The sequence below is a fragment of the Schistocerca piceifrons genome, chromosome 7 (genome assembly GCF_021461385.2).
Source record: "Schistocerca piceifrons isolate TAMUIC-IGC-003096 chromosome 7, iqSchPice1.1, whole genome shotgun sequence".
Taxonomy (NCBI): Eukaryota; Metazoa; Arthropoda; class Insecta; order Orthoptera; family Acrididae; genus Schistocerca; species Schistocerca piceifrons.
In genome coordinates this window covers 11551828-11573821 of record NC_060144.1, presented here as the reverse complement: position 1 = coordinate 11573821, position 21994 = coordinate 11551828, and the positions used below count along the sequence as shown (strand labels likewise).

General features: G+C 39.9%; 1 protein-coding gene across 1 annotated transcript in view; it reads right to left on the bottom strand.

Annotated features, from left to right (window-relative positions):
* LOC124804976 (1-phosphatidylinositol 4,5-bisphosphate phosphodiesterase-like) overlaps nt 1-21994 on the bottom strand; it is a 543720-nt gene that overhangs the window by 298005 nt on the left and 223721 nt on the right. Inside the window, exons 9-10 of the mRNA XM_047265367.1 lie at nt 10419-10629; nt 330-423 (exon numbers count right to left, since the gene is read on the bottom strand). Of these exons, the coding sequence (XP_047121323.1) occupies nt 330-423; nt 10419-10629 (305 nt within the window). The remainder of the gene's footprint in view (nt 1-329; nt 424-10418; nt 10630-21994) is intronic.

The window sequence follows — 21994 nt, the reverse complement described above, 5'->3', positions numbered from 1 at the left end:
ACATAAAACATAACTTCTGACCCTCACTTTTGATATTAAGGTATGTATTCCACTTTTATATCATAAGAGAATTACAAATAGCACAACCTTGTATCTCATCATGTATATAAATTAAAGCTATGACAATGCCCAAAAACTGATTGTTATATGCACAGTAAATAAACAAATAAATAGATAAACATGTGCCAAGCTCAACTGTTACAACACATACGAAACAGCAATTTATAAACAATGTACTTAGGTATAAAATAATATAAGAACACATAACTTGTTCATCTTTTCTATGTCAAACTTAGTTACAATAAAATCTTTGAAAAGTTTGGAATCACCTTGAACAAAATATCTGTACATGCTGCTCTGCCATGTGTTATTATTGGTTCTTCGTCATCCCTCGTTCCATCCCAACAGTCTAATTCAATGCACCTGTGAATAATTAGAGTAATTTGCAAGAAGATCGGTTGAAAGAAGAAATAAAAAAATTAGTATTGTGTAAGTAGGGTTAATACCTAATAATGGTGATTAGTATATTGCCATTCTGACAAAAGAGAGAGAAGCCGGTAGACCACGTGGCTGCTAACACAAGCATTTTCTACTGCATCAAAGATGGGGCAATCTGTAAAATCGGCAATGTGCTTCACCTACTTAGCTGCAACTGCCGTACAGTATTCTATATAGGCATCACTACTAACAAGCCATCTGCCTGCAGCTGCGAAAATGTGTTCAAGACACAGCTGGACCACCCAGCTGCAAAGCATGCCACGCAAAATGATGTGCTTGACTTTAACAACTGCTTCATGTGCTATGCCATTTGGATTCTCCCCACCAATACCAGCACTTCTACAGTGTGCAGGTGCAACGTATTCTTCATTCTCATCGTAACCCCGCCTCCCGGCCCACTGATCACAACCTTTGCTAGTCCTCCACATGCCTCAAATACCCTTCCATATTCCCAATTCAGCCACAGATATGCCTTCTTCCTCCAAAGCGCTCCTCAATTTTCCTTTCCCCATGTGTGCTTCACTCCTCTCCTTCATCCACCCTTCCAGCACAGCCTCCTAAAACGCCACTGGACAGTCAAACATCCTGTCCTTCCACATCACTGTACACTCCAATGGAAGATGTGTGTTACGAACATCTGACAATGCACTTTGTCTGACAGCAAACCTAACAGTCCATTTTTAAATGTGCCGTTTGGATGCTCAACACTCTCTATATGTGGTGAGTAACAATCTATTCATATTGTTATTCCATCCTGTCTTTCCCTTTCTTTTATTTGTACCAAACACAGAAATGTATTTGACTGGCTGCAAGAATGGTCTATCCTTTGAACACTGTACTGGGTTAGTAGACATCATTGATACAAAATAATGACAGCATCAAAACCAAACTGGGTGATAGTGGTTTCCAAATAAGATTCCACTGTAGGATGAACTGTTTAGTACTGACAAGAGAGATCTTTATTGACTAATAGTATTTTGTGGGCCAAAGTAATGATTAATGGTTTGTGTGGAAGGAACTGTAGTAGCGAAATATTCATATGGTTGTAGTTACTGGTGTCACAAATTGTATCAGAAGTTATCTGAATTCTGTCCATGTCATCTTGCTAGTTGGCTGAAAGTGCTCCCACAGGTTATTGGGTTGTTGTTCTTGTTTAGTGGGGAACTGGGCGGTCTTGTGCTGTCTTGACCAAGGTACTGACTCGAGTGCATATTGTTTGATTTACAGGTGCTAGCGCATTTATGACTGGAATTACTTTGCTTGTTAATATTGACTTTTCCCACAATTGAGTTGATCCTGCTCTTACCGATGTTTAACGTAAAACCCAGTAAAGAGGAACTATCAAGTGAACAGCATGTAACAAAACTGAGACTTGATTAACTATTAAAGGACTATTAAAGACAAGTGGCCAAATTTCATTTCAGGGATTGTAGTGGGTTGCAAAACGCCAACACCTGAAGAAACAGAGCTTTGCTCCAAGGACCAAATAGGCTGTGGCATGTAGGATTCCCCCGCTTACTGTTTTCTGGCACTTGCATACAAACTATGTTTAACTGTACTGAAGCATCTAGAGTTCAAATAATAGCATTGCAGAAGAGTAAATTAAAATAAAAAATTTGTGTTAATAGTTCATTTCAGTAGATAGTAACACTTATGGTCTCTTATCGAAATATTTTGATACTACATATCAACTAAACCTAATACTACTATTTTGCAAAGGAATGTTAGAGTCACCATTACTGATGAGTTAATTTTATTAAAGGTGGAGAAAATCCATAGGGGAAAGTAATTAATATGAATTACATAACAAAAAGTGAGAGTATTCATATCTTTGGTTGGTGAAATGTAAGTTGGTCACATAATTTGCTATTAACATAGTTAAAGTGGGGACAGAAAGATAATTACATAATTAATGCAAGCAAAAGAATTAAAATCACTGCTAATTGGGAAATGCATTTTGTTTAGAATGCAAACATTTGTTTATGTGATTCTTTTCTGTAGTTGCAGGTAATCAGAGGCTTCATTATCATTGCAATATATTATGACCAGCTAACGAAGTCACAGATATTCTGAATTAAGGAGAGATATTTTTACAAGAAAAGAAAATATTTCCATATGATCTTAGTTACATCATATTATAAAGAAAGAGAGATCAATTTTTCTCATGCCAATATTAGGAGAAAAAAATTAACATCAAATTAAATTACCAATACTCTGTAGCAGTTGAGGGTTATCTCTGACTACATACTCAAAGATATAATTTATTTGTCGCAGTTGAATTTATTGCAGTACACAAAAGAGAGAAATTTTCACGTATTTTGTTACGAAGACTTTTTTCAAAGTTTTTCTCATAAGTAAATGTTTGCCTATAAAAGTGCTGCCTCTTAGTATTAGTCTCAGCTGAGCCAATTTGTTGACTGTTCATTAGTCTTGAGAAGGACCTGTAATAATGACTTGTTAACGTAAGTTGTTTAAGCCTGCATTGTGTATTGTAAAGTACAGCATGTTTATATGTTTATATGTTTTGAGCCTAAGTTTCCCTTCCTTACAAGATACAATCTATAGTCATGATAAGAGAGTAGGATTGTGTAGCAGTGTTTTACTTTTCAACATTCAATAACAAACTGTTAGAACTCTCAACAATCCTGGAACCTAACAAGAAAAGTAAGGGATAAAAATTTATGAAATCTTATATTATAATCACTGCACATATTTCTGGTGTGCTTGACGGAAGATGAAATAGAGTAATAGCGAATCAGGAAGCTAGTAAAACACAGTGTAGCATATTGTATTGTGGCTCACTCTGTTGCAACATCTTAAACATAAACAGGACTCTGGTTTACGCACCAACATAGTACATCACCCATCACCACATATGGGAGGGTACTGAGCAGCAACATATGGACCCAATCAACATCTGAGCATCATGATGTGCAGGGCACCAGCTTACAGTGACTTATTCCATTAGTTGTGGAAATACTCAACAGTGCTGCATTTGTCAAGGACATCACTCACAGATTAGGAAGATCTGTTCTGTTAGCAGCAAATACTCATCCATACACTTCTTGTATTGTCCGGTACAGTCTCTAGAGCGTTGACAACTATGCTGGAATACATAACTCCGTTGGAATACACATACTGAATTCCTGTCAAAGAGACCAAGCAGCTTTGCATTTTCAATGCAAATACTAGCAAATTCTACTGACATGAATACACAAAAATAGCATACCACAGATATTTTGAATCTGTCATTACATACAGTACAATTTTCTGGACCAGCATATCTTGAATATTGAAACTGATGTACCTTCACTCATGGTGCACATGATCTCAGAGATCGCACGTCTATACAGTTCACAGGTCCGCTTATAAAGGCCACCTGGGTTGGTGCCCCGGTGTGCTCTGGTGAGTCGCCAAAGAAACAGTATTATTTAAGTGATCACAAACAAGCGCTTGGCCTGTTTTATAACCACTATTACAGTTGTCCAGTCAATGTGTTCAGTGCTACGCACACCCTGTACTTCATTGTATCTTGTGTGTTCCTCTATAAAGTAAGACATTAGATAAATCACATTTGTTCTTGCTATAGCAAACTTGGCGATAAGTAAGGGTTATGATTTCTCCATGTGTTACTGTCAGTGTTAAATCATCTGATGAATGTCTTAATGGAAGAAATATCCCAACATCTCATTGCCAAGCAGCAAGCTTTTTCAGAACAACAGCAGGCTGTCGCCACCACTCTAAACCAAGTGGCATACGCATGTTCGCAACAGGTTACTCTCCCATCAGTGCAACTCTCACTCTTTCCACCAGATGATGAACCAGCTGAAGATTGGGACTCCTACAAGACACAGTTACACCAACATTTCCAGGTTTTTCGCATGAATGATGTAAACTAATGTAGGGCTTTCTATCTTTCCTCGTTGTCACTGCATAAGTATCAGTTGTCATGCAAACCTGCACTTCTGCAAGAACCAGCCAGCTTATAATTTGATGAATTGTGCAAGCTTCTCTAACCTATTACTGTGACAGAACACATGTTATTGCAATGCATGTAGAATTTTACAATTGTCAGAAATGTGGAAAACAATCTTATGAAGCCCGGGCTCTAAAATTACATGGTTAAGCTGCCGTCATAAATTTTTCACTAGTACTCATCACAAATCATATGCTGATCACATAGTTCATGATTTGTTATTTGTCTGGCCCTGGATAGGGAAGGCCACAAAAAAAGCTTTACAGTGCGAGAATATGACACTTACAGATGTGCTCAATATAGCACAGTCCTTTGAAGTGTCATGGATTACAGACAATGAGATTTCTTCATGGTGGGGGGGGGGGGGGGGGAGGGGAGGGGGAGGGGGGAGGTATTGGAAGTTGCTCAATCAACCCCTCTTAGGCACACTACAAGTGTTCAGGATGACGGGAATGCCATTGCAGCAGTACAACCTTCAACCCAGCGTTGCATGCGGCAGCATCAGTTATGGCCACAGCAGTAACAGGCCGTGTCACAGCATTGGCCGATTGGCCGCATGCCCCTTTTCCGTCTTGCCCATACTGCCTCATCCAACATGAGCATGCTGTGTGCCCTAAGCATTGGGCAGTTTGCAACATGTATCAAAAGAAAGGCTACATTGCCTTGGTGTGTAACTCCTCTTCAAACAAGGTGGACACAGTAGTACTGACGGATATAAACAGTATCTCTACAATGACTGTTCACCCGAACAAATTGTTTATTGACTTGCGTGTGTTTAATAAACCACTAAAATGCAAGTGGACACATGATCTGCAGTGACTTTAGTAAACACACAAATGTATGCGGACTTGGGCTCCCCTCTCCTCACACAGGTTTCATCGAAGTTTGTAAGCTACAATAAACAGCAGATTGTGATCCTATGTCAGTTCTCCACTCCTGTCTATTACAAATCTGTTGTTCACCCTCTCACCTTCCTTGTTGTGGATCATTCCCTTACCGCAAACCTGTTTGGATCAGATGCATTTAACACTTTTGGTGTCTTCATTGCCACTGAGGTAAATTTAGTGTCAGATCAAGTTCTGTGTCAGCAACTGGAATCCCTCTGCTTTGAGTTTTCATCTCTGTTTTCCCCTTGGCTCAGTTGTCCTACTGAATGTCAGGCCCACATTACCATGAAAAAGTCTGCCTGCCCTCATTTTTTCTGGGCACGGCAGGTGCCTTTCACACTGCATGACTCTGTCAAGGCCGAATTAGACTGTCTGATGTTGCTAACTGTCACTTGGCCTGCTTCTTCCAGAGAATGGGCTTTGCCACAGGCCGGTGTTAAGATGCTGATGGGTGAACTTTGCCTCTGCGGCAACTTCAGTGTCACTGTTAACGTACAGTCAGTTATAGATACATACAGTTTGCCCCATTGGGATGAGTTGCACACAAACATTGTCAGGCGGCCACTACTTTCCAAGACTGATCAGTCAGAAGTATGCCTCTAGCTCCCCTTGCATGAGGCCGCTAGGCACCTTCTCATTGTCAATACACCTTTCAGCCAATACCAATATCAATGCTTGCCATTTGATGTCACTAGCATGCCCATGGCGTTTTTTAGAACAGCTGACAGCCTCTGTACCCAGCTGCATCAATTACCTTGATGATATTGTTGTTTTGGATTCTTCCACAGACCACCACCTTAGCAACCTCCCAATTGTTGTTTTCTGTTTTGCAGTCTATGGGTCTCATGTGCAATCTTGTCAAATCTCAATTTTTTCTGCTGTCAATTGAGTGCCTAGGTTTTGAGGCTTCTCACACAGGAGTCAAGCTCTGTTGATGCAATTGCCGCTTGGCCGCTGCTGACCTCTGTTAAGGAATTGCAGGCATTTCTAGGTAAAGTTGTACTACCACAAGTTTTTACTGGATGCATTCACTGTTGCTCAGCCACTGCATGCACTGTCGTGTAAAAATATGCCTTTTTTCTGGTCCCCCTCTTGTGACTGCGTGTTCATTTTGCTTAAATCTAAGCTTCAATCTGCCCCATGCCTGGCCACTTTCCAGCCAAGTCAGCACCTCATGTTGGCTACAGATGTCACTCATCACATTCTTGGTGCAGTGTTAGTGCACAAATACGCAGACAGATCTGAATGACCCATTTCTTACACTTCCAAGACTCGTTAACTCCTGCAGTATTCTCAGAATGAAAAGGGGGCATCAGCAGTTGTGTTTGCCCTTAAGAATTTCACGTCTCCTTATATGATTCAAAGTTCCATTTAATCATGGACCGCAAGCCATTGGTTGCTCTTTTCAACTCTTTGGCTTCTGTGCCAGACACGGCAGCACATCGTTTGCAGTGGTGAGCTCTCTTCCTCACCCATTATCACTATCAGATCCATTACCGGCCAGCAGCGCAACACTCCAACGCCGATGCCTTATCTTGCCTTCCGATTGGTCCAGAGCTGGCATTCAATCAAGATGAGTTGCTTCGTTTCTATTTAGATATTGAGAATCAGAATGCAATCAATGGTTTTCCAATCACTAGTGCCATGGCAGTGTCAGCTGTCACCACGGATCCTGTACTTACTTGGGTCCTCTCTTTTGTACAGCACAATTGACCAGAGAAACACCCGGTCCACACCTCGGATCCCTTATGTAATTATTTCTCCCTCCAGTACCACCTTTCTGTGTTTGACGGTGTCTTTTGTTAGCTATTGAGGACACTGCTCCTGGGTTGTGATCCCTACTTCCTTATGCTGTAATGTACTGCAGCTCCTGCATTTTGGTCGTTGGGGGCCTCTCACACCAAAGCTTTGCCCCACCAACTTGTGTATTGGCTGGGCATACATGGGGACATTGTGTAGCTTATCGCCACTTGCACTCACTGTGTTAAGCAACAGGCAGGTCCACAGGCATATTTTCCTCCCTGGCCAACACCACAGCACCCATGGGAGTGTCTACAGAAAATTTTGCTGCACTCTTCTTAAATCGGTATTGGCTCACTGAGGACACCTCTTCCAAGTTTCCCTATGTGGTGCATTGTCCGTTCATACCCACAGTGGCCACTATTTCGACCCTGTCTAAGATTTCTGCAACTGAGGGACTTGCGTATACTGTGGTTACTGATACTAGCCCACAGTTTGTTTCTTGAGAATTTGTATCTTTTTCAGGCTAGTGGTAGACTGTCCGTTTGATTTCATACCACTGCACTCCTTTGGGGGACAAGACCCCAGCAGAACTGCTACATGGACACCAACTATGAACCCTCGATCACCTGCTGCATCTGATGCCATGTCTGCTGGCACTGCCAGCTCTGTGACAATTCCAGCCAGGTGCACCTGTCTAGGCTGGTGGTTTGAGTGTCACATGGGCCAGTACCTCTGCGTCATCTGCACTCCTGACAGGCAGACTACCTCTCACTTCGCACAGCACGGTCTGTTCCATACAGCCCACCACCTACCCCGCCCCATTGTCACAGATGCCTGTTCCTGCGTCGTTGACAGTGCGGTTTGCACTGTAACAGGTGTCACTGCTTGGCAGGTTGCTGTATGGGGTACCGCCCTCCACCATAACTCCTGGACTGCTGTTGCCAGTGCAGCCCCTGATGCACCTGATGCTGAACTTGCCGCCACCTCCATTGCTGGGTCCTGTGCAGCTGTCATCTCCAACAGTCTCTGACCTCGAGGAGGATGTCGCTATGGAGACACTATCACTGGTCTTGCCCTATGGCCTCTGACGCTCCCTCATCACTTCCACACCTACTCATTAATGCCTGCCGGGTTGCTTTTTCTGTACCATTGCTTTTTCTGTGCCATGTATTTCTCTGTGCCTAGTGTCTTTATATATGTATGTGATTTTATCACCCCTGAAAGGGAGTAGATATGTATCTTCACTCACAAGGCATACGATTTCAGAGATTGTGCATCCATACCATTCACATGCCACATTATGTTCTCTGGTCAGCTGGCAAGAAACATATTACTGTTGCCCAGACAATGTGTTCAATGCTATACACAACATGGACTTCATTGTGTCTCACATGTTTCTCTTATAAAGTACAAGGGCTATTCAGAAAGTAAGGTCCGATGGGGTACAAAATGGAAACCACAGAGAAAATCCAATGACGTTTTTTCACAGATGTTTTGGGCTGTCTCTAGTATGCCCATCAATCACATCACGTCACTCTTTTCAGTTCTGAGTGCACAGTGAGCATGTACAGATACTTAGAACAATGGTGTCTCCTGCAAGTATGAAGCCCTACTATTAGATTTCGCTGAGATTATGCAGCCTACACAACATAACTGTCACACGTTTCCCTTGGCATGAAAATTCTTGGCCGCACTCTGAAGGTGCAATGGAGATGCTCCTGCTAGGTTTTCCATGCGATGTGTTTGATCATCCCCAACAGAACCCGTAACTGACTCTCCCTCAGTTTCATCTCTGCTCACATGAAAAGCTAGCTATGAAAACAATGTACTGGCACAGACAGTGAGCTGTAGACCAGTGTGGAGAATTGCCAGGAAGCACAGGCGGCTTCCTTCTATGACAAGGGTATTGGAAAGTTGGTACAATGCTATGACAATGTCTAAATCAGAGTTGCAACAATGTAGAGAAGTACCTGTAAGGTGTAGCTAACTGTTGCAAATAAAACATTTTTGATTTTCACAGCAGTTTCCATTTTTTGACCGATCAGACCTTACTTTCCAGACAGGACTCGTACCATGTTCCATAAATCGCATTTGTTATTACTAAAGCACAAACTGCAGAAGAAAATTATCAGATAAACTTTTACTGCAGAGCAAAGAGAATCTTATCACTCATTATTTTGGAAAATTCGAATCTTAACTGTTTATGAAATTAAAATCCTCCAACAAAGCAGACAAAAAATTATTTGAGAACTGTTTTAACCACACATACAACATGAGAAATAAAAATAATTTTATACTACCCACTCACCAAGTGAAATTATATGCAGCAACTCCACAATACATGGGAATGACAACATATAACAAGTTAATGGGCAAAAACATATTTAACACAAAATCAGAGGTTCTAGAAACAAGGCTACAGAAGATTCTGTGGGAGAAATGCTGCTATTCATTATAAGAATTCATAGAGGATGACATAATTTGAGCACAGGGTAACTAAGAGCTACATATTTTACTGTATGTATATATAACAAAATTAATATTATTATTATGCTGTTTGTTAACATCAGCTGTTCTACATTTATGGTGAAATTTTACCACAATTTAGACCAGTCTCATGTACCTGAATCAAATGATTTAGCTTATGTATGTTATGAAATAATAAATCACAATCCACAACTGAGCAACTGGCAAGACTGAGTCAACAGGCAGAAGAACTGAGGAACGCAATCTCTGTGATTATCTCTACATAAAGTTGCAGTCTCTATTACATGATGAATTAATATATGAGACAGATGTAAGACACTCGACTCATATTTGCAAGGAAGGCAGTTGAAATTCCCTTTTGGCCACCCAGTTCCCTCAAAAGGGTACAACTGATTACTTTCACCACTGTTCCCCCAATCTGCACACATGCTTTATCCACAATGACTTTTTTGTTGACAGACGTTAAAACCTTAATCTTCCTCCCTTCCTTCTGTGAATGTTGATCAGTTAAATTACTGCTAAAATGCAGTTGTGTAGGCCACAAATTGCAAATGTGATAATTACTGAGTTGATGTGCTCCTTTGGATTCTTTTTCTCAGTTTGCACTAATACAGCTGAAACATTTGTACTAAAGCTAAACTTTTACAAAATTATAAACTGCCCAAGACAATTTAAAATATGTGCTCACACAATGTTCCTTCGTGGAAATAAAGCGTAAACAAGTTACACATAGATGCTGAACCATATATTTAACTAAAGCTTTCAAATCATACTATACACTGTGACTGAAATAAATTGTGCAACAGTTCTCTGTGAAATTACCCTACCTGCAACCAGCAAGCAGCACTTGGCGGTACATTTCCACAGAGGATTTGCCACGAAACTGGAAGCCGGTCAGGTACGTGTTGTGGGAGCTGTTAATGTAGTAATGTGACAATGGCTGGTCCATGTCCATGTACAAGTCCAGTCGGTCCAAGTAGACAGGTGCATTCTCATCTGACATCAAGTACTGGATCAAGCCATCTTTTGATAATTTGTCTGTGATAAAATGGAAGTAACAATAGTGTATTCAATCAACCTCAATGTAACTATAAATTATATTTAAGCAGGTGAAAATGCAATCTCCTTACCAACAGTGAAAATTGAAACAAATAATTTGGGACACATCACAACAAGGCACAGTATGAGCAAGTGCAATTTTAATAATAATTCACACCATGGCCAGATCCTTTAAATTACTTTCAGTTGTGGCATTACTGCCTTCAAATGGTAAAGCTCATTATCAGATGGCACATATTACAACTACATCAAATGCTCGTGCCCTACAACATGTAACATCACATCTATTCCAAAATAGAACTGTGGTACACTTTCATTTTGTACATGATAAGAACATTCAATTCACTACCTGATCCACTAATATTTCTTGTGTAATATTATTTGTCACTTTACTTTACATTTATGTGGGTGTCAGCATGTTGCTTGTTTGTGTAACAATGTGAATGAGTTCTTTTTCATTCAAATATTGTAATTCCAAAATTATAAAACACTTCTTTTTGGAAAAAAAATCAACATTAATTATACTATTATAATTTCATTACTATTATTTTCATTAGTATTAACAGAAAATCACTGATTTCACAACAAAGTTATTTCTTACCAGTTTACTGCAGAAGTGAGGTTTGTTAAACATTATTTTAATTCCAACATTGTCATTGTTAAAAGGGATTAGATTAGAATATTAATCCAGCTCGAAAGTCAGACTTAACAGACACGGCTCAGATGATAGCTGAGATGGCCTAAAAGTGGTTCACAGTTAACTACATATGTTTAAACTCACAAAAACTCATATTATGCAATATCAAATGAGCAATAATGACCTGTTAACACCAGAACTAGATGTTAACAATCATACACTGAGAAGCAGATCATGTAAAATTCCTTGGGGTCCAATTGGGTAACCCAGACAAACTAATCAAGAAGCTCAGTTCAGTGTTTGTTGACCTTAGAAACATCTCTCTTTGTGTTGACCTAATGATAAGACTCTTGCTTTGTTTTGGATATTTTCACTCCTTTGATGTCAAATGGAGTTATCTCCTGGGCAATGCACCTAAAGTAAATAAATTATTTGTTCATCAGATACTACATATATGAACATTTTCCTTACAAATCTTTCTCCCTGAGAAAAACACAATTTTTATACAGGTTTTCTGAATTAATACTAAGAAAAATCAATACTGTTAAATTTGATCACTTCAAGCAAACACATAATAAATAAATTTAAACACTGCACTGAAATCATGAATGTGTATGACACAGTGTCACTCATTTTTATAACTTGATAAAGTGTCTGCACCATGCGGCATTGGTGACACTTAATTCTACTATTTTTGTAGTCAGAGGGTATAAGAAGTATAGCCCACACTGAAATCAACACTGTGTGCGACACATTGTCATAGTATTGTCACTCAGAGAATATGTCTACACACCACTTTGTTGGGATAACCCAGCTAGCCTTTACTTAAATGCTGTCCAACAACAGACGAGAGGTATATTAGAGGAACAAATCACAGACACAAGTCTTTTTATGTTTGTAGTTATTAAGTAATGTTGTGTGATGTGTTGACTCACACTGAGTAATGCATTTTAAGGGTAATTTTGTCACACCTAAACAGAAATCATCAAAATCTCATCCTTTCTGAAAGTGTATTGTGGAAGACTCCAATTTCACATCTGCTGGCTCAGTAATTTTTTGCCATGCCTGTAAATACCACATAAATAAACACAGGTTACTTTGTCCTTTGTTCTATCTCCCAGGCTTCTTCCTAGTCTTTATCCCTCAGGTTTTCAAATGGAAATTTAAGATTAATTTACTGACATGCGCATACAATTTAATTGAAGTTGACATATTACATGACCACGTTCTTATTGTTTAGTTACTGCCATCTTCCTACTATTCTTTTTTTTTTTTTTAATTTTGGATAAGCCACAATATAAAGTCACTTCTCCTTTACCACAAAGATTCTGCAGCTCACATTATGAGTGACACTAAGAAGTAGAACAAACGACGGAATCAACTGCTTATTTCCTCTATGACAAGTAGTGCAATGGACAGGTTTAATCTAGACTTTTGCACGTATTTAGTGTTGCTTAATATGCCACAGAAGGTGCTACTGAACCCCACTTTTAAGGGCTTCTTGGAGATTATCAGTGGCCACATTATAGGAGTTGACAATGGGCAAACATCATTTGAAATACATGTATGAGAAGTTTATTGCTGATATTAAAACAGACATTGTTGACCACAATATTTGGCTTTCAGTCAAGAAGATGACTGACAGTTCTGTAGAGTTGTGGCCAATGTTGTGGTTGGGAAATTAAGAGTTGATGGCACCAGGAAAACAACTCTCTGCGTAAAGTGTTGGAGAAGACAAATCACAGTACTGTAGCCCAGATGTCAGGGATGCCCTACACATCCTATGGCCAGGAAAAGATACAGATGAAAAATTTTTGCTGTTTGTGACAGACTGTACTACCTATATGATAAAAATGAATACAACAGTCAAAATACTATGTGACACTATGATCAACTGCACCTTGCTTGCCCATGGCCTACACTATCTAGCACAGAAAGTCAGAAATAATTCTCCTGAGGTTAATAGTATCATTTGCTTGTTAAGAAAGAAGAAAGTATTTCTTGAAGAGCCTATCCATGTTCAGCCCTTTAAGGAGGTATCTACAAACATCCTCCCCCTACTGCACCTGAACCTATACTTACACGATAGTGCACCTGGCTCTTGGCAGCTTTATACGAGGGCGGTTCAGAAAGTAACCTCCGATTGGTCACAGTGCGGGTTGTGGGGGGAGTAGCGACGCCATCTGTGCGTTCACGCACTCAACAGGTCAGTCGGCATCAAGCCGTGGTCGAGTGAATGTCATACCTGCACTAATTTAGTTTTTGTGGCAGTTTGAAATGTGTGCTGCAATAGAAAACCCCGCCAAATGTGAAGTGCGTGCTGTCATAAGGTTTTTTACAGCCAAAGGATATTCTGCAGCAGCTATTCATCGTGAGCTTTGTGCCGTGTACGGACCAGAGTTATGAGTGAAGGAGTTGTCCGTGAATGGGTACGTTTATTTAAAAGTGGACGAGAAAACGTTCATGATGAAGAGAGGAGTGGTAGACCATGATTGGTGACTGACGAACTCGTTCAGACAGTTGATGCAAAAGTTCGTGAAAATCGACGTTTCTCAATGTCGGAGTTGTCTACTGGTTTTCCACAGATTTCTAAGACTCTCTTGTACGAGATAGTGACAGCAAGATTGGGTTACCGTAAGTTCTGTGCACGATGGGTGCCCAAAATTCTTACCGACCACCACAAAACTCAAAGAATGGCCTCTGCATTGGACTATCTGTCATGTTATGAGGACGAAGGAGAACCATTGTTAAACAGAATCGTGACCGGTGATGAAACCTGGATTAAGTATGTGAACCCTGAGACAAAAGAACAATCAAAGATGTGGGCACATTCAAATTCGCCTACCAAACCAAGAAAAGCCTCGCAAGATTTTTCTGCCAGAAAACCGATGGCAACGGTGTTTTGGGATGCCAAAGGGGTGTTGTTGGTTGAATTCATGGAACGTGGTATGACCATTAATCAAGACGTGTACTGTGAAACAATAAAAAAGTTACGACGGGCTATACAGAACAAACTCCGTGGTATGCTGACTTCCGGTATTGTTTTTTTGCACGATAACGCCCGTCCTCACTCTGCTCGCAGAACAACGGCCCTTCTTGAGTCCTTCAAGTGGGACGTTATCAACCATCCACCTTACAGCCCAGACCTGGCGCCAAGTGATTATCACCTCTTCATGCATTTGAAGAAATGGCTCGGGTCACAGCAGTTTGATGACGACGAAGAGCTCAAAGATGCGGTCACAGGCTGGCTCCAGGCACAAGCGGGTGATTTTTATGCAGAAGGAATTTCAAAGCTTGTGAAGAGATACGATAAGTGCCTCAATCGCTATGGAGACTATGTAGAAAAATAGTGCAAAGATGTAGTTGTAAGATGTATATATTAAAATATTTTTATTTAACTTGGTGTATTTTTTTAAATCAACCGGAGGTTACTTTCTGAATGGCCCTCGTATTATGCCAAACTCTATCAAAAGGTCACGAGGTAGAAGAAACATTTCACTCTAACAAAAACGGACACCATCCAAACAGACCCTGAAGGTTCAATGGTACTGACCGTCCACCATGTCGACCTCACCGGATGCAGATCCTGGGGTGCATGCAGTCAGGACACCACTCTCCCAGTCGTAGTCAGTTTTCGTGACCAGTGCCGCTGCTTCTCAATCAAGTAGCTCTTCAATTGGAGCCACAAGGTCTGAAAACACTCCACTTGCCAACAGCACTCGGCAGATCTGGATAGTTACCTATCCAAGTGCTAGCCGAGACTCACAGTGCTTAACTTTGGTGATATAACAAGAACCGGTGTTACCACTGAGGCAAGGCCATTGGCCTGTTTGACTCTAATGAATAAGCTTTCATTGTAAAAGCCAATATGGGCCTAAGGAATAACAAATATTTTGCATCACTGGCATTTTTATGAGCTCACTTCCAGCATCTGCCTGTTGCAATTCAAAGTCTGCTTCTCTACCACTGAAAGATGCTATAAATGTGACTCGGAAGTGCAGGTGTATCTGGAGGAAATATCTGGTTCAGTGGATACACCTTGCTTCACTAAATTAAGGAATATTGTTATGAGGAATCCCAGATATGAAGAAGTTGTCTGCCATCATCCAAGGGAAGATGTTCAAAGGTGGATTGTGTCTGATATCATGAGCAACTGCCTAAATGAAATATGTACCATTGACCTCTTGTGTTATAGAGAGATCTTTCTAGGGCTACAAAAATGTTCTGAGAGACAAGAGAAAAAGTTTCACTTTATAAAACTTAGAAATGTGGTTAATTGTGTATGTAATACCAAAATATAATATAAAATTTATTGTTAACTGTAATGTTAGGTCACATAGGTGCAAATCTTAAGTGTTTGTTTTAATGTGAGTGATGCAGGAAAAGAATTTTTTAGTAGAAGACCTATCATTAAAATATTATTAAAAAAATAATTATGGCACTGGTAAATATCACAATTTTTATGCATTTTTCTAGCGCCAATATAAGAATAGTTAATTGTTTATTCATCACAAAGAACAAGAATAAATGTGTCAAAATTATAATAAACATTTTTATGTTAATATTTGGCTTCATTATATTTTTCATTAACAGACTACAAAAAGCTAAAATAGTTTGTCTAAACCTGAAAAGGACTGTTCCAAGAAAATAAAAGGTTGAAATACATTTCATAAAAACCTAAAAATGTGGGCCACAGTCATTACTTATGATCAGTTATCACTAGGAAAATTTTGCAGACGAGGTCAAGTTCAACTGCAGCCATCAGTTCACTACAAAGTAGTGGATTTTATTTCATGCAAACACAAGCTGAAAAGAAATAAAAAATAAAGAAGTTTTTGCCAACTCCTTCACAGCTGAAGTTCAAAATAATTTTTTTGCTCTGTACAAGGAGAACAAGAAATAAAAATTTTGATAAAATTAAACAATGGAAACTTCAGGTAGGTACATCAACAACTAGGAAAAGCTAGAGTGCTACCTACCACAAAAAAGGGACATTAAGTTGCAGGCAGGCATAATTAGAAGATACTTACATACAGCTTTGGCAGCTCAGCCCAGAATCAATAGTTGATAAATTTAAACATTTAAATGAAATTGTAACTTACAATTAAAATGAGAAACCATCAAGGCAAAATAGAATTAAGAAAATTGACAGAGCAAATTACATTACCAAAAAAACATACAACAAAAAAGGCTATCCATAGATACAAAATTAAAACATTATGAAAACAGTTACAATGCCAAAAATAACTTACACAGCTAAATACACATTCAAAACAACTACTACAGCAGAAATTGACAAAATACTGAAGACGGAAAGAAGAATAATTAGGATATGCATAAACAAACTTATCAAGTAAATGAGCACTGAAGAATAACTTCACATATAATACAATACTATACATGAAAATAGAACCACTAATGAGTATAATCAGGAAGAAATATACCCCACTCTTTTGACATCTTATGAAAAAACCAGAAAACAGTATTAGTAAGAAAATAGTAGAAAAATTGAGGAATAGTAAGAGCAACATTAAATGCATCACAGAGATTATGGAAGATATATAAGAACTCCAAATTGCAGTTGGTGATCTAAAAAACAAAACAGAGAAAAACCTGAATACCGAAAGACACATAAACCAGACTACAAACCAAGGTCAATAAAAGGGCTACAGGAAGAGTGATCTCAGGTGGAGTAAGAAAGAGAATATGTGAAATAATGAAGAAGAATTGGGCACACAGAAGAGGAAAACATCCTTCATGTAATAATAAATTATATTCACTGAACTACTGAATTGTCTTATTGGATTATTATTGAACTGTATCATATTATTGAATAACAATAACTTGTATTAACGTTTGTGTAACTGATTTGAGTGGTCCAATGAAGGTCACAAAATAAAAAATAAAAAATACATAAAATAATAAGGAGACTATCGGCAATGTAAGTAATGAGTGCAGATAATAAGTGCTCTTGCAAGAATTCTTGGAGATTACATAAAAATGATAGAAATTTAAACTCTGCAATTTTTTAATCATTTTAGGTGTTTATAATGTTTTTTTTTTACATACTAATTTCGGAATTCTAAGGATTCCCTCTAAAACATAAGGTTCTTCCACAGAGTAATGATGAAGATCCAGAAATTAACAAAACAAATACATTTAAAAAAAACTTTCTGAAAAAGAATGATAAAATAAGGCACTCTAACACCATAACAGAGTACTATGTTCCTCAAATCTAAACTAAGGCATATATATTTTTATCTCTTGTTTCTCCCTTAACCTCTGTTACATGTTCTTCAGGGCACTGACCGAGGATATTCCCTGTGTGGCATCCAGCAGTAGCCAGTTATCATGCTATCATACCATCAGTCCTGGTACCTCCATTTGATTTGTTTGATGCCTTTATCAAACCATTCTCCCTGTTCCTTGGTTGGTTGGTTTGGGGTATAAAGGGACCAAACTGCAGAGTCATCAGTCCCTTTTAACTCACACAAGCAAGGCTCAAGGTACAAAACACCCAAAGTACATTTGAGAAAGTAAAAGGGGAAAAGGAATGGGAAACCACACCTAAAAAGAAAACAAATGGAATGAACAAAAAACAGGGAAAACATACACCACAAGGAAATGTAGAAGAAGGTATTAAAACCATAGAGTAGATGGTCTGGGCTGGCTGGTCACAATAATAAAAGAGGATGAGCCAGTCACTCTGCAACACATTAAAATATGCACCCCATAAAGACAAGGTGATATGAACACATGTAGGCAAAAGATGACCACCAAGACAAGCAAATGCAAAGACATTGTGACAGAGTTAAAATAGAGGGAGGGTGGCGGCCTCGATGAGAAGGCTAAATGCCCACCTTTAGCTGGTACGATAAAAACCCACCTCAAGAAATAAAATGTAAAACTAAATCTACTGTTGAGGCATTGTCTTGTCACCCAACACTGAAGGCAGAGTGCTGGTAAGGTTAATAGTCCACCACAGAGGGGCTAAAAGTGGGCAGTCCAGCAAGATGTGGACAACAGTCAAATGTGAGGCACAGTGACACTGAAGTGGGTCCTCGCAAGGAAGGAGGTTGCCATGGGTTAGCCACACATGGCCAATGCAGAGCCAGCAGAGAACAACAGCGTCCTTGTGAGAGGCCCATATGGAGGATTTCCACACATTCATAATCTCCTTAATGGCATGCAGTTTGATGTGTGTATTGAGATTAAGCCATTCCATCTCCCAAAGCTGAAAAACCTTGCAGCATAATAGTGATCGTAGGTCAGTTAGGGGGATGGTACTCTCCAGAAGCAGTTTCCGTGTAGCCTGTTTCGCTGGCAAATTCATTTCCTGGGATTCCGAGTTGGTCTGGGGTCCACACAAACACCATGGCATGACTGGACCATTCCAGGGCTTAGATGGACTCTTGGATGGTCGCTACCACAGGATGGCAGGGGTAGCACCGGTCGATAGCTTGTAGCTGCTCAAGGAGTCAGTACAGAGAAGAAATGACTCCCCAGGGCATGAGCGGATGCGCTCAAGAGCACGAGAAATGGGCACCAGCTCTGCAGTGAAAACACTGCAGCCATCTGGCAAGTAGTCTGTTTAACATGTACTCCATGAACATACGCATAGCCAACATGAGCATTAGCCATCGAGGTGTTGGTGTAAACCACTTCATGGTCCCGTTACATGTCAAGAATCGAGAGGAAGTGACAGCGGAGAGCCACGGGGTTAACTGAGTCCTTAGGACCATGTGAAAGTTCCAGGCGAAGCTTTGGTCTAGGTGTACACCATGGAAATGTACGTGAATGGACCTCGAGTATAGGTGGTAAAGGCAAGGATTCCACTTCAGACAGAAGAGATCAGATGAGAACCGCAATCGTAAGCCCTGACCTGGGCCTCAGATGCAGTAGCTGAAGCGATGTGAGTGGGAAAAGGAGACAGTAATTCGAATGCTCAGGAGAACTACGAATGTGTGCAATGTAACTGGCAAGCAGTTGTGCATGCCTAACCTTCAATGGAGGGACTCCGGCCTCCACCAGGACGCTGGTCATGTGACTCGTCCTATAGGCTCCCTTTGCCGGGGAAATGCCGCAGTGATGCACTTATCCCATGCCACGCGATCTCGCCAGCCGATGACAGCAAATATTCAGAGCACAGGACACGTGTTATAATCAGACAATAGCAAGATCACTGTTACATAGCACGAACACACAAAGAGGAAAACTTAATGGTTTACATTAATATACATAGTATAGCTACAGGAAAAGCTAAGCTTTCACATATAATATTGGTCTCTAAGATTAATATGCTACAAGAGAAGCTAAGCTTTCACATGTAATATTGATCTATTTTGCGTGTCTTATACTTTAAGATACGTCACACAAATGTGCCAGTAAATTTAAACTAGTGACATAAATGTCTGGTCTTCTGAGCTTGAAATTCTTGTAAGTGGCTGTTCTTCAAAGTGTTCAGTTTAAAACGCTCTGTGATTCAAGAAATTCATCCCACTTTCTAACATGTAACATAATTCATCTTGCATGAAAAGAAATTTACTTTGAAAGTAATGCTTTTCAAACCACTGTTCGCAATAGTATCCCAAGACTGTTAGAAATAGATTCGATTTTGCATTTGCTAGAGAGCGCCAGAAAACAGGCATTACTGCATGTGCACAGCTCCAGTGGTGTAGGAAGCCTGCATGTTTGTATGTATAAAGCACTAAGAGAGCTTACATTATGCCATAAAAGAAACAAGACATCAGAGGATACTCCAAAAGCACCGGAATTTCGTAAGCCATACTAAAATGTATAATTCGGCATGAAGTGCACATTGGTTCTTTTCAGATTCACAATGAAGTAGGTCCCATCAGTGTGGTTTTTGAGATGTAAATTTTCTTGGAGTATCAGTGCTGTACTATCTCATATTTGGTTCGTTAGTATGGCATAATGCCATACATGGGAGAAGACGAAAACATGCACTTGAAATTCAGTGAACAGTTGGAACTAGCCAATACTGTGGAACGAAACACTTCGTTTCAAATAACTGACTGCCTCAGTGCAAAGATTAATAAAGCCAAATATCGTTAGCAAACTGAAAAAAATAACTTCATTGTTCTGCAAAGTGATTAATGCTTGACTGCTAATAATTTGGAAATCAAATAAAATGAGAAAACTGAAACTAATAATATATTTTTGCCCTCCATAATTACGTGGAAGTATTATAATTCACTTGACAGCTCCCGGCTGCAGAAATCTGTTTCATTTCATTTGATGTGGGTGCTGCAAATGAATCAGAAACAGCAAAATCACTTAACGCAAACAGGGTTCAGGTGGAGACCAACCCCCTCCCCACTACAACTCAGAGAACTGGATGTGAAAAACTGGAAGCTAGGGCAGCGCAAAAAAAATTTTTCTCATTAACACCTGGCTGCTTGCTGCTGATACAACTAACAGCCACACTTCAAGTAGTGGGAAGGAGGAGAAGGTACTGCTCAAATGCGAGTCAACTGCGCATGCACATGAGCCCGCTGGCAACTGGTCAAACGAACCTAATGTAAACAGTTGTGACATCACGCTCTTAGAAAACAGTTTACTTTTACTAAGTGTTACATAGTCTTCACCCTAAGGCATTTGACATATATTTGCTGTTTGCAGACACTTGTGGGCGCACAGTGTTTTGTTGTTGTAAATGGTGCATTTCCTTTGCCACTTAAATTTTAATTTTTGTTCCTCTCGTTTATACTTTATTGCTGCAGTATCATTCTCCAGTAGCAGGATACAGTAACATTCTTTGCTAGAGAATCAATTCTTACCAGTCAAAATTAGAAAAATTTAACTGAAAGCTAAAACAATGAAAAATTCCTGGAATTCTGAAAACTTCCCCGATTTTTCCCAGTTTTCTCCCGGATGAAAAAATTCCCGGGTTTTTCCCAGATTTTCCGGTTGTCCCGGGTTGTATACACACTGAGTAAGCATGGGTATTAAAATCTCCCAAAAGTAGGAAAGATTTACGGAGTTCATCAATCAGTGCAGCCAAATTCATTCAGGGATACTGCACCATCTGAAGAAAGATATATGTTGCAAACAGTTATTTCCTGTGTCGTCCTTATACTGACAACCACAGCTTCAAGAGGGGTTTGAAGGGGCACAGGGTCACTGCACACTGAGTTCAGGACATAGACATAAACTCCACCTGACACTCTATTACAGTCTCTATGGTTCTTTTAATATCCCCTATAGCCACGGAAGGCAGGGGGTCCACATTCCTGGGAACCAGGTTTCCTGGAGGGCAATGCAGCAAGCAGGTGTAAAGCTTAACAGTTGCCATAGCTCAGTCACATGGTGGAAAAAACTGCAGAAATTCCATAGGAGGATGACTTTATCATGAGGCTGGGAAGGTATGAAGCAAGCAAGAAGGCAGGTACGCCCCAGGGTGACCTGCTGCCACCGACTGAGTATTTGTATCCATTCCTATTGTGGATGAGGCATCAGTGAGATCCAGGTCCTCAGGGGATGCTAAGATCTCCACCTCATCCTCAGCTGCAAAACTGGTAGAGAGTGGTGGTGTTGGAGCCATGGGAGGATCCTATTTATTAGCAGACTTCTTTGTTTGCTTGCCCTCTTGCTTTTATTTAGGAACTTGCTAGGAGGACTTCTCCAAAATAGCTTCATGCATGGAGGAAGACCATGAAGTTCTTTGTCCAGCAGCTTTTAGCTTTT